Source organism: Sinohyriopsis cumingii, chromosome 6, assembly GCF_028554795.1.
Source record: "Sinohyriopsis cumingii isolate HCF-2022 chromosome 6, ASM2855479v2, whole genome shotgun sequence".
Lineage (NCBI taxonomy): Eukaryota > Metazoa > Mollusca > Bivalvia > Unionida > Unionidae > Sinohyriopsis > Sinohyriopsis cumingii.
Window position 1 is genome coordinate 76,441,049 of NC_142966.1, and position 13,204 is coordinate 76,454,252.

Consider the following 13,204-nt stretch of genomic DNA (forward strand, 5'->3'; position numbering starts at 1 on the left):
GTCATATGCTAGGGATAAGACATTTCAAGCCATTGAATACTTTCAAATCCCAAATATGTATAATCAACGAAATCACTTTAACAAACTTCTTTCTACATTTAAGTACACAACATAATTTGAATGCTTCACGCATTTCTTTTAAATTGTATGAGTCCAAAGTGCCAAAGAATGTTCTCCGCACACTTGTGATGAGTCCACTTCCTGATACAATTTAAAACACATACTAACAAGCAACGTTCCACGTATGGAACTGATCCCAAGATTAGCAAGAAACCATCTGATTTGAATAATGGTCACTGAGTGATTGTATTTTGGAGACATCCATTGACCGGTCACAAATTACATACCACATAATGATGACACCTTGGTTGACTCATGTCCCTAAAAATGAGAACTCAGCATAATCAGGGAGAGTCGTCTGACTGTGCAAGAGGTGTGTTAGACCAAACAGTCTATAGAGAAAGATGTGACTAGCCGAAATAGTACTTCTTCTTTCACATGCAAATTATATTGCCACATAAATTTATTACCTTTGTAATTGTTCAAATGCAATAAATATGTATTACACAAAAAAATCATTGCAAACTGTTTAAATAACGTTATGTTTCATCCTCTCACTGTTGAAATGGTCCTTCTGCAAATACGAAATTTACTTTCATCTTGCACTTACTAACACTTCTGTCCATGAACACTGCTCTGTTATTGAGTATATAGTTATAATCAACTGTTAAGACAAGTAGACTTCATATACTATAGACATAGGATAAAAAATTTCAAACTTAACATAACCGGTAAAAATCTAAGAATGGTCAAACAGCAGTAAAACAATGCAGGTTTGGTACGTATTCCAATATCGGGCTTTGCTTTAACACATACATTTTAATGAAACTTGAAACATTGTTCCGGATCAATATTCAAATGCATTATTTGCTCGCATCCAGGCAGAATAGTAAGCGACAGTCTGAAATGTATCCTATTGGTACCAAAAAGCTCAAAAGATTTTTAGCACACCATAAAAAGACAAATCCCTAAAGAACATGTAAGGATGTGAGATTTGTTATGAAATCTTGAGGAGCATGTCTCCCATAGGAAAGGTATACTTTAACATTAAATCGAGGTTGTTACATGTCTGCCATTGTGAAATATTAAGCTGCATTAGCAATATTTTTCCCATAGGAACTTGTAGCATATTTCCCATTGGAACTACTTTATCATAAAAACTTAAGTTGCGGTTGCAACATGCTTCTCATGGATACTGTAACAAGAAAATCTTAGATCGCGTTTGTAGCATGCTTTCTATTTGAAGTATAGCGCGAAAGCTAACGAAGCGATGCTGGTTTTATCATTGTAGGATCTGTGGTAATGGCTACCGAAACAGTCTCATAACGGAGAAGAACTACCTTATTTTGACTCTATCAACGGACTTAAACAATGCAGCAACAGGTTTCAATGCAACTGTTGATGTTATAGCTGGTAAGTATGTTCAGCATTACAGTATAAAGTAAAAATATTTCTGAGATGAAAACACCCTGAAACAGTTAATAGAATTCTTTACAAGTTGATACACGTAGAACTGTCAGATCTTTTCCATTGGGAAATTTCAACATGTCCAATTTAACTTGCATATTTGAACAGAAGTGTTAATTAAAACAAAAGATAGAGTGCACAAACTTCATTTCTCTAAACATATGACTCCATTAAAGTAGATATTTGGCAAATTAAGCATGTTACAGGAAATTGTTGATTCGAAGATTGCTGCAGTTTATCGATGCATTGATAATGCACGAATTACACTCAAACACGATTCGCTCACTTCCAATCCTGTAGTGAACACTAGATAAAGACTCCTCCAGGCTTCGTAATTGTGCTCACGATCTTACCAAGAGCTCTTGAAAACATCTGAGCAAAATAATTCAAATATATTTATTAACAACATTCCACAATTGGAAGGTATGAATTTTCAATGAATCATCAAGGTACTGTTGTTTTAGCATGTCCAAAGTCTGTCTTTTGCAATATGCAGGATTTCATCAAGATGGATTGAAAATGTAACTCTATTTTCTTATGTAAACGTTATGCTAAATACAAAATAAGTTTCCAACCTAGACGTTATGCTAAATATAACTTTATTTCCCTTACTAGACGTCATGCTAAAATATCTTTATTTACCTACAAAGACGTTATACTAAATACAACTTTATTTCCTTACTTAGAAAATATGCTAAATATAACTATTTCTTTATTTAGACATTGTACTAAATATGACTTTTTTCACCAACTAGACGATATATTAAACTACGTCAACCAAGGAGTAGAGGGAGCATATGACGGTAAAGTGAATGTCACGCGTAACTTCGATGTTTGTCTACCCTGGACGGATATTGTCGGCAAGTGCCCGCACACTCCGATGGACATTAGGTGAGTCATGCATTATTCCTCGAATTCGATGCTGCAAACACAATATAGTCTTAAAAGATTAGATGGGGGGTAGGTACTTCACACACGTTTGTAAACATGCAACCTAAAGACCTACAGTAGGTTACTTTTGGCTGGCACATTGTAATTAATAAATAATAATAAAAATTTAAACTATAATGAAAAGATAAAAGGTTCAAATGAACTTGGTGTGGAACAAACAAGAACACACGTTTCTTCTCATAAATTATTTCATTAGCGGAAAGGACAAAGACTAAATGATTTATGAGGACTTGTGATATCGAATAATCCGAGGTAAAACCAAAATATTCCAAAAACGCACCATCTAATAATGAAATACTTTGAAATCGAAAACGATTTAGATCGTCCTTTTGGATCTCACCGGTAATACATGTGGTATGGAGGTTGGTGAAATGTATTAGCACATATTGTAAAAATACCTTCAATTTCGTACGAATCCAATCATTATTTTGACAAAAATTGGAGCATTATATATACGAACTAAATTTGCAAAACGTCGCTGCTCCATGATTGTTTTTAAAATGTATTAACTTTTTCTATTGATTTATTAACACATGCGAATGGCATTGTCACAGATTGGAAAAAGTCCATGCAAAAATATTTTACATGCCTTTATGAAAAATTGGGTGTTGTCACTCGTGGCTTCAGTACATCTACTTTACAGATTATATGTCTATGATTTGTGCAGAAGAATCTTTACACGACTTTGCTTTCAATGATATTTGGAAACAATTTCTCATAAAGGTCCTTGGCTGATACTCTCCATAATACTACCGGAAGCAGTTTCTCATAAAGGTCCTTGGCTGATACTCTCCATAATACTACCAGGACTCTGATAGCTTGTACAATAAAAATATTGTGATGTAAAATTTTGGAAAATATCTGCAATAAAAATATTTAGTGAGGGATATTATGACACACTGTCAACAGATGTGCACTTCACTTCTACATTTACGTTTTGCTTCCTGAACGTGCAAAAGTCAATGTTCGCACATCCAAATTGGGTTATTTTCTGGGTTCTCACATTGTTTTGTTTTTTAACTTAGACGCAGCATCAACATCTGAAGCTTAATCAGTAATATATATATATATATATATATATATATATATATATATATATATATATATATATATATATATATATATATATCATTGTTTAGTGATGTGCCTGACGATCTAGCAGAGAATTATTGTCGAAATCCCGGGACTGGGTCGAGGCCATGGTGCTACACCAACGTTGATCAGTGTATCAGAGATTATTGCGATGTTAGCTATCTTGGTAAGTGTACAGACTTATGTGTGTGTATATGATCATATAGTTTATTTCAAGAAGGAATCAACATTCATAATATGTACCTTACAGAATGTTGAAATATTTTACAGCTATAATTATTAAATTTCCATTGCGACAAGTCAAGACAAGACAGATTCTTTATTACACTCAGGTTACAATATGCAACATATGAGGAAAATATTAGTGTCTCATTTTGCATGCGTGTACATCGTCCTTGGATGACTTTTTCTTTCTCACAGTAAATGTAATATAACTCAGATTGACAGAACTATTACAGTATTACAGTCATTACATCAATGTAATAAGATCATGTTGAACTAATTATAGATATTGGTTTACTTGGAAAGACAGTTTGTAAACTATTAAATATGGAAAACAAACTAATCCCAAGCAAATAATTTACAATAATGAATCTACAGTACTTCTCTCTTCCTTAGCAAAATATTTAAAAAAAAAACAATGAAAGAATAATAAATGGAATGGTTGACTCTATTCATCATACAAATGCGTGGAATTTTACTTTTGCAATGACATTTATATGTGACGTTAACGTGTATTATTTTAGAGTGAGTCAGTTAGTACTACAAATACAACAGTATTGCGACACTGACTATACCGAAACAAGTTTAAGATATTTGTTGTCGAAAATGTTCCGCTTATGTTATACTTTACAAATGGTCATGCAGGCCTGCTATCAAAAAGGCAGTGTGAGACATGCTGTTAAAGACGACGATAAAGCTAAATTTGTCCCTACTGTTCAAATATATATATATCCTTTAATTCACAATGAACACATTTCTCAAACTATCACACGACTTCAGCAGTTGAAGGCAAAACTGCTCAGATTGCCAATGTTTATGCATCATGTGTGGTATGAACATATATATATATATATATATATATATATATATATATATATATATATATATATATATATATATATATATATATGCATGCATGTAAAATCAAACTTATTTCATAAAGAATTAAACAGTGCTATTAAACGTTTGAAAATTCAAACCATGGGGCAGATATAAATACTGCACTATTGAATTATAATTTTAATAATATTTACAGAGAGATGCATCGACGTATGGACAGATTGTGCGGAACTGTTGACCCTTGAAACTGATTTCTGTACAAAATACGTAAACGGTGATGCTTGGAAATGCGCCAAGACTTGTGGGAAATGCAATACACTTGTTCCTGCCATACCGGGTTAGGCCTTTCTGGACAGAATGTCTGTGTCTTTGGGGAGTTTTTTAATTTAAAAATTTTAAATGTTATATTTCAAGTATGCAACCCTATTATGTAAGGTCAAATGTCACCGCTGGAGATATATCAGAAATTAAGAGTGTCACTTTCAATTATGTAACACCGATTTTCAAAGCTGCAATTAGCAAAATAATCGAGTAATAGAAATAGAAGCGGATATGTACACCGTTCATACTGATATTCCTTTTCAGCATTAGAATCATTTATCAGTTAACTAGAATCGGAATTTCAAACAACAAACTGGAATTATGTATTTTAAGCAAGTATACCTCCTCCTACAAAACATTCACACAGAATGGGCGATAAATTCGGTTCAAACTGTTTAAACACGCAAATAATATGATGCAACAAAAGTTTAATCTCTTATAATTACTTACGGACATGATCTAATTATTCCAAGCCCTGGGGGTGGGGGACTTTAAAGTTACCTGCATTTTTACAATATATTTATCTCAGTAAATTAGTCTCCGTCAGATGATGGATTTTAGGTGATTATCGCATGCTTCCATCACAATTCGTCTTTTCGTCTTCTTATCCTCATGACTATTTTCAGCATTATCATCATCTCCTCTACTCAGTATTTAGTATACTCAGATAATTTCATTAAAATGTTTCTCTAATGCAAATCTTTGATTTACATAATGTCAGTTCCTAAAGGCTTCTATTATGTGGTATTATCTAAAACCTTAATGATGACTAAAATGATGATGAGGATGATATTAATTATCATTATTATTATTATTATTATTATTATTATTACTGCTAAGCTTCTTCGGTAACTTGCGGTCCACCCAGTACAATCAGCGATGGTGATTATACCCCCCAGAAATCATCATACGCAGTTGGCGAAAAAGTCCGGTACATATGCACCGGAGGAACAGACGAAGCTACGAGAACTTGCAGTTCTGAGGGAACCTGGGTTCCTGAAATATCTTTTGTATGCGGAGGTAATCTCACTTTCTCTTGCATATAAGGTACAGACCTGACAGAGTGTTATTTTTTCTTCTCAACTACATTCTTCCTTACGCTTATATCAATTGCTTGAGCTGGCAGAACTCATCACTAAAAAAGAAATCGTTTTATAGATTGCTTTTAATCTCTGCATTGATTTCCGCTAATAGATTGATTACATATATTAAAGAAAACAGGTCTTTCTGCATTTTGTTTAGTGTGGAATGTTATATTATATTATATTCGTCTCATTTCATTCACAACAAACAAAACATTAAAGTGAATAAAGGTGCTCGGAATAAAGTTTCAATGTCCTCGTCTATTAACAATGTAGCATAGGCAAGCGGGGAAGATGCTCTTTTGTTTATGCGAGAGAATTATTTTATAACAGAAAACTCAGCTCTGCTTGTATTTTATTTATCACGAGATTTTTTGGCAAAAACCCACCTCACTCTTGTCAACTAATGCACCTATAACGACTTCTGATTAGTAAATCACATACGTTCAATGACATGATACAAATGATGTCATGGTTTTATTTCCTGCAAGTAAATATATTGTTCTTTGCCGCATCAGATATTACTTAGACAAAGAAAGGTCCGATACCCGTATATATTTTTATACATATTCTGCCTGACTGAATGTCAGCTTAGCCAGTATTAGTTAAGACGTACTTGAATGTCAGCTCAAATAGTATTAGTTAAGATGTACCTGAAGGTCAGCCTAACCAGTATTAATTAAGACGTACCTGAATGTCAGCTCAACCAGTATTAGTTAAGATGTACCTGAATGTCAGCTTAACCAGTATAAGTTAAGACGTACCTGAATGTCCGCTTAGCCAGTATTAGTTAAGACGTACCTGAATGTCAGCTCAACCAGTATTAGTTAAGACGTACCTGAATGTCCGCTTAGCCAGTATTAGTTAAGACGTACCTGAATGTCAGCTTAACCAATATTAGTTAAGACGTACCTGAATGTCTGCTTAGCCAGTATTAGTTAAGACGTACCTGAATGTCAGTTTAACCAGTATTAGTTAAGACGTGCTTACGATAAGTATTATTCTGCTTGCTAAGCAAAGTCTATCACCTAGAGAGCCAAAGTTGTAGCCAAAGAATAAGTCTATGGAAAGCAAAACGCTGCTTTGATCATGACATCATAGACTGCTTCTTGTGTGGTAGTGGTGGCAGTGCATAGCCTTAAATAAATGGCGGTATAGCAGGGCAAGACTTATCTTTCGTAGTTGATTTATTCAGACCTATTAAATGGAATGCCGATAGCAAGTTAAAGATATATATGATACCATAAGTATATAAATTGCCCTTTCTCACGACAATCATCCAAACTGATGACAATTTGAAAAGAACTGTCATTACTTCACTTAAAGATCCGAATACACCTTTGTATCGACAAATAGTTTAAAATTCGATGAAATTTCGAAATGTAGTACTGGCATGTGCAACTTCCGGGCCATCGACCTTGTTATATTCGACCTTGTTATATTCGACCTTGTTATATTCGGTTATATTTACAACATATTGGTACATTTAAAAAATCGCTCTTCTGCTTGCGCCCTGGAGGAAATCGGAAATAACGAATAAAGTAGATGAATCTAGTCTTCATTTTACTTGTTTATAACATGTTCACGTTACAGTCTAGTTTACATAACCTACTGATTTATCATCGACAAAGGAAGTGATATGGTCATGTCGTTGACAAAAAGTATTTACAAAATATTCATAAACGGTGAATAGTTTCCTCTCCGTACATGCCATGTAATAATTGACATGGTCCTCTTTTCATGTCAAATACAGTTGCTAAAATGGTCAGTATCATAGTTATTTCAGCACAATTTGGTCGCTAAAACCTTTTGTATGTGTACTGCAGAACTACAACTTTAAATGTTATATCATTTGTCATGAATTTTTATTAACAGTGTTAATCCCTGCAGTTTACGACTCTATGGTCATAAACTAATTAACTGAATGAAGGACATGTAGTGTACAACTATTGCTTTATTTCTTATTCTTTTGATTATATTAGTTGTGGTGGACTTTTGTCAACAACGGTAGTCCCTACAATGATTATATTTAACATTATATTAGAAAATAACACTGTCTAAACAACATCTATTTGCATTTACCGGAATTCTTCATAAAACATATCACAAATTACAACTCAGCGAAACAAACAGGAAATATCTGCGCTTCTTTCGCATTGTTTTCTACAGCCGTCCGAACTTCATTCAATCAGTATTAAAAATACAGTATATAATTCAACTGTTGGTTCTTTGGTGGATATAATACATCTGCTGTTCCACCAGTGTGCATCATTCAAATGCTGGTCCATCAATGTACATCAGGGGTCTCAAAAACGCGGCCCGCTAAACTGTATCCTGTGGCCCTCAAAATGATTGGCGTGACAAGGTGTCATGAGAGATAGCGAAGGTGGTGCGCCCTTGGACCATCAAAAATGCCATCATGCGGCCCTCAGGGTGGTTTGAGTTTGAGACCCCTGCTGTAAATAATTCAAACGCTGGTCCTTCAGTGTACATAATTCAAATGTTGGTCCAACACTATATAATTCAAATGCTGGTCCAACACTGTATATACTTCAAATGCTGGTACATCGTTGTACATAATTCACTTCCTGGTCCGTCAATGTAAACAATTACAATGAAGGTAAATAATTCAAATGTCGGTCAATACATAATTCAACATGTATGTAAATAATTAAAATGCTGGTCCATTTGGTGTAAATAATTCAAATGCCTGTCAAACAATGTAGGTAATTGAAATACCCGTTAATGGATCAATTCACAGACCTGCGATATAAATAACTGACTGTAAATAATTTGACTGTCAGACCATCGATGTAAATAATTTAACTATCGATATATCCATCGGTTGAAATAATTCATCTGCCGATCTAAATAAATTGCTGTACTACCGATTCATCGGTGTTAGTAAATCCACTACCCTATCCATCGATGTAAATAATTCAACTGTGATTCATCGGCGATAGTAGATCCAGTACCTGACCCATCGATGTAAATAATTTAACTGCCGATTCATCGGCGATAGTAGATAACTACCTGATCCATCCTTCGATTGATCGGTATAACGTATTCAAGTGGAAATCAACCGATGGAAATAATTAAACTACCTTTCAGTGGGTGTTGATAATTTAATTGTCGGTCCATAGGTGTAAATTATTCAACCGCCAGTCGATTAGTGTCATTAATTCAAGTGCCGGTCCGTATAGATAATTTAACTGCCTGTCTGTACTTTTAAATAATCCAGCCAACCAGTCCATTGGTGTATATAATTCAGCTTCCAGAATTCTGATACTGTATAGAATACCTCAGAAATCTGAAGAATAGTTTTAACTTGTTTAGTGGTAATTTAAAGTGCATATCACGAAGAACTACAGCATACAGTATTTTTTAATACCTACCACAGTAGTGACTCCTAATTCAATCATCTACCCATTCTTCATCACAAAATCATCGTTATCAATAACAACAACACTATCAATTTACTACTATTTCAGTTCCAACAGAAAAAGGCGATGGATGGACTATTTTCCAAGGATATTTCTACAAGTTCTTCGAAACTGACAAAACTTATCAGGATGCTGAAACATATTGCGCTTCACTGAACGCCTCCGTATCGACCGCAAAAACCATAGACGAGAACAATTATATTGGCTCGCTCGCGTAAGTTTATCATATTGTTGTTGTTGTTATTGTTGTTATTGTTATTACTATTATTATTATTACTATTATCATTATTATTATTATTGGTGGTGGTGGTGGTAGTGGTGTTGAATGCAGAGTAGATTTTACATAGGAGCCATACTCGACACTATTATTATATTTTGAAAACAATATATTCTCTGACTAAATCAGTGTTAAATTTATCATGTTACTCATTTAGATCAATATTATTATAAATCAATTTTACAAAAGGCACATCCGCCGCCCATCTTGATTTTTTATAACTTTTCTTTTCAAGCCTATCTTGTCGCTGACATACCATTTGGAATAACTGAAAACATCTTTTGGACGAATATGTGCCTATTAAAATTAGTATAGTAGTAGCAGTATTGCTCAGTTACTTTCTAATTCATTTTTTCCTAGTGTCTATAGCAGTTTGATATAAACAATACATTTTTAACCTTCCTTCCATTTGCGACAAACTTGGATGTTAATTTAATCTTCCAGTTATCACGCGGAATGACCAGATATAAGATATTTTAATAAATGTATGAAAAGAAAGACACTCTCCGGCGATTTGGAGATTCCTCTGCCTTTCTTGTAGAATTATAAGAAACAGGTATTTTTTCTTATCGAAAATAGATGAAGGTATTCCAAATGTATGATATCACGTTGAGGCACCGTTGTATATACCTTTGAGTAAAAACCGCCACAAGGCAATGGACTTGTTACGAGTGAGTATATAAGCTATGGCGCAAATCGATTGAATAAAGAGGAACTGATATATTTAACTTTTTTACTTCGATTGTAAAACAACTTATGAGAACTTTTTTAAAGACCACTTTAGCGAACATCTGAGCCGTTGACGGTACCTTTTATAACTTTTAGCGAGAATTAAGCGCGTGCTTTTAGCTATGCATACAAATCTTACCATGTGATCCCCAATTCATCACGACCTCTAACCATTTGCATAATATGTATCACTCTTTATCTCCTCCCCTTCTTCCCACCTCTCTACCTTGCATTCACTTAATGTTTTGTTGGATTTTTTTAATTCTCACATTATTACCTTTCAACTCGTACAGACCCTGGGGAGAGTATATCTGGCTAGGCATGAATGACGCTGAAGTGGAAGGTGTATGGAAATGGAACGACGGAACTCTTGTCACGTGGAGCAATTGGGACTCTGGTAAATTAAGCTTTTATTTAATAAACGTTATATTTATGTCTACCACAATAAAGCATATTAGACAATACATGTACATTTCTAATTCTTCATTCTGCATATATATATATATATATATATATATATATATATATATATATATATATATATATATATATATATATCGGTACAGAAAAAGTCTTGGTCCTAAATCTTTTCAAATAAAGTATCCATGTACCTGAGCATGATTTTTTTTAGCTTTCTATAACATATTATAATGATACTATATTATTTTTAACTCTCTTTCATTCCGATAGTTCGTTTGTGTATATGGAGAAATAAAATAATCATTAAATTACACCTTATTCTTCATTCGTGTAACTGACCTACCCCCTTCGACACGTTTTTGAGCTCTCGCTTTCTCCGGTTCCGTTTTTGTTCCATTCGTTCTCGTCTTTTTCACCACACTTACCATGCAAGTAACAGAGTTTGTTAATAGAAATGAAAACAAATATAAATTCCATTTGACAATAAGAATGGCCAAGTAAAGCGTAACTTTAATATAGATACAATTCCTCTTTAAATATTCGGTAAAACTACAAGTCGTGCCGTTGAAAAGACAGTTTTGTCTTCTTGAGATATGTAGGAAATCTGTCTTAAAGTTCATAGGGTTTCCATTTGTTGTATTACATTGTTGAAAACATGAATGTTAATGATACTTGCTTGATGAAGTCACCCTATCCTCAAAGATGTGTTCATTATTTTTAATCTGCTTTAAGAGTTTTTTTGTGGGTTTTCTTTCAAATTATGAAGCAGCGGGAATATTTATTGCATCAAAGGAAATCATATATATATATATATATATATATATATATAGATATAGATATATATATATATATATATATATATATATATATATATATATATATATATATATATATAAACACCCACATTTGTCTTTCTATGTTCACAGCTGCCAAACAAGAGGTCTTTAATTCAAAACTCTTGGCACCATCCCATTTTTTAAATACTTGTTTTTACTTTCATGTTCAAACTTTCTTTTCAGCTCGCTTATCCCAATTTTTTAAATCTTTATTTTACTTTTTATCTTGAAACTTTCTTTTATCACTCTCGTACTAGGAAGGGCGATGCCTTGTTAAATAATACCGACGAGTTGTTTCATTGATCGACGTATATAGAATTTCGTCATGGGCCTGCAAGGGCATCTTTAATACAAAATTATCTGTCTATACCAACATAATGTTTTACCTAAATTATCGACATATTGAAGAATCTTAATGGTTACCACGTGTAATTATCTACAAATGAATCGGTCTCTAATTAAATAGAAGCGATAGTCCTTCAGTCTTGTATTGATTAGCCAATAACTATCCAATCATAATTCGTCGATTTCTGGTTACCTTTGCAATCTTTTCTACCTCCTCCAGAATTTTATTTCATCGACAATAAGTCTTAACTGTGTTTGTGCCAGCTGAGACAATCGTGAAGAAACCAACAAATTTGAAATCGTTGTTGATGAAAATAATTGTAAATAGTTACGTTCCATCACAACACAAGAATGTATTGTTGCATTTGGTTCATTCGAAGTTATGACTATTGTTCACTTTCGTACATGCATAATACTTGCAAATGGATCCACTTATCTCAATGACACCAATCAAACTATTTTCAAGAGTCTATTTACTTTTTTCCATTTAAATTCAAATACAAAGAAATTATTAATCGTAGGCATTCATTAATTTCTAGAACACAAAACACCATTAATTTCGTTATTGATGAGCATCTGTAGAAATCAGCTGAAATATATATATATATATATATATATATATATATATATATATATATATATATATATATATATATATATATATATAATCAGCAAAACTTGGTTCATTATTACATATGTGAAGTGGCTTGAACCACCATTTAATCACTTAAAGAACCGCTCCGGTGGCCTAGTGGTTAGAGCGTCCGCCACGGATGCGGGAGGTCGTGGGTTCGATCCCCGGTCGAGTCATACCAAAGACTTACAAAAATGGTACTAACAGCTGCCTCGCTTGGCGCTCAGCATTAAGAGGTTAGTGATAGGACTAGTCGGCCTGGTTTCAGGATAATGTGGCTGGGTGGGACATCATCCTACATGTCTGCGGCATGATGCCCCAGTGCTAGACATCACTATAAACTGCCACACTGCAGACATTGTAGCGATATGACTGAAAAATTGTTAAAGCTACCTTAAAAATCTAAATCACACACATCACACTAATCACTTAAGGTGGTTATTGTTATTGCTATTATCAAATAATAATAATAATAATAATAATAA

The 13,204-nt window shown here is 33.6% G+C and overlaps 1 protein-coding gene across 1 annotated transcript in view; it reads left to right on the plus strand.

The window, feature by feature from the left end:
* LOC149797250 (uncharacterized) overlaps positions 1-13,204 on the plus strand; it is a 49,343-nt gene that overhangs the window by 26,123 nt on the left and 10,016 nt on the right. Inside the window, exons 17-23 of the mRNA XM_089960378.1 lie at positions 1,352-1,473; positions 2,283-2,418; positions 3,618-3,736; positions 4,829-4,969; positions 5,794-5,973; positions 9,527-9,692; positions 10,778-10,881. Coding sequence (XP_089816504.1) covers positions 1,352-1,473; positions 2,283-2,418; positions 3,618-3,736; positions 4,829-4,969; positions 5,794-5,973; positions 9,527-9,692; positions 10,778-10,881 — 968 coding nt within the window. The remainder of the gene's footprint in view (positions 1-1,351; positions 1,474-2,282; positions 2,419-3,617; positions 3,737-4,828; positions 4,970-5,793; positions 5,974-9,526; positions 9,693-10,777; positions 10,882-13,204) is intronic.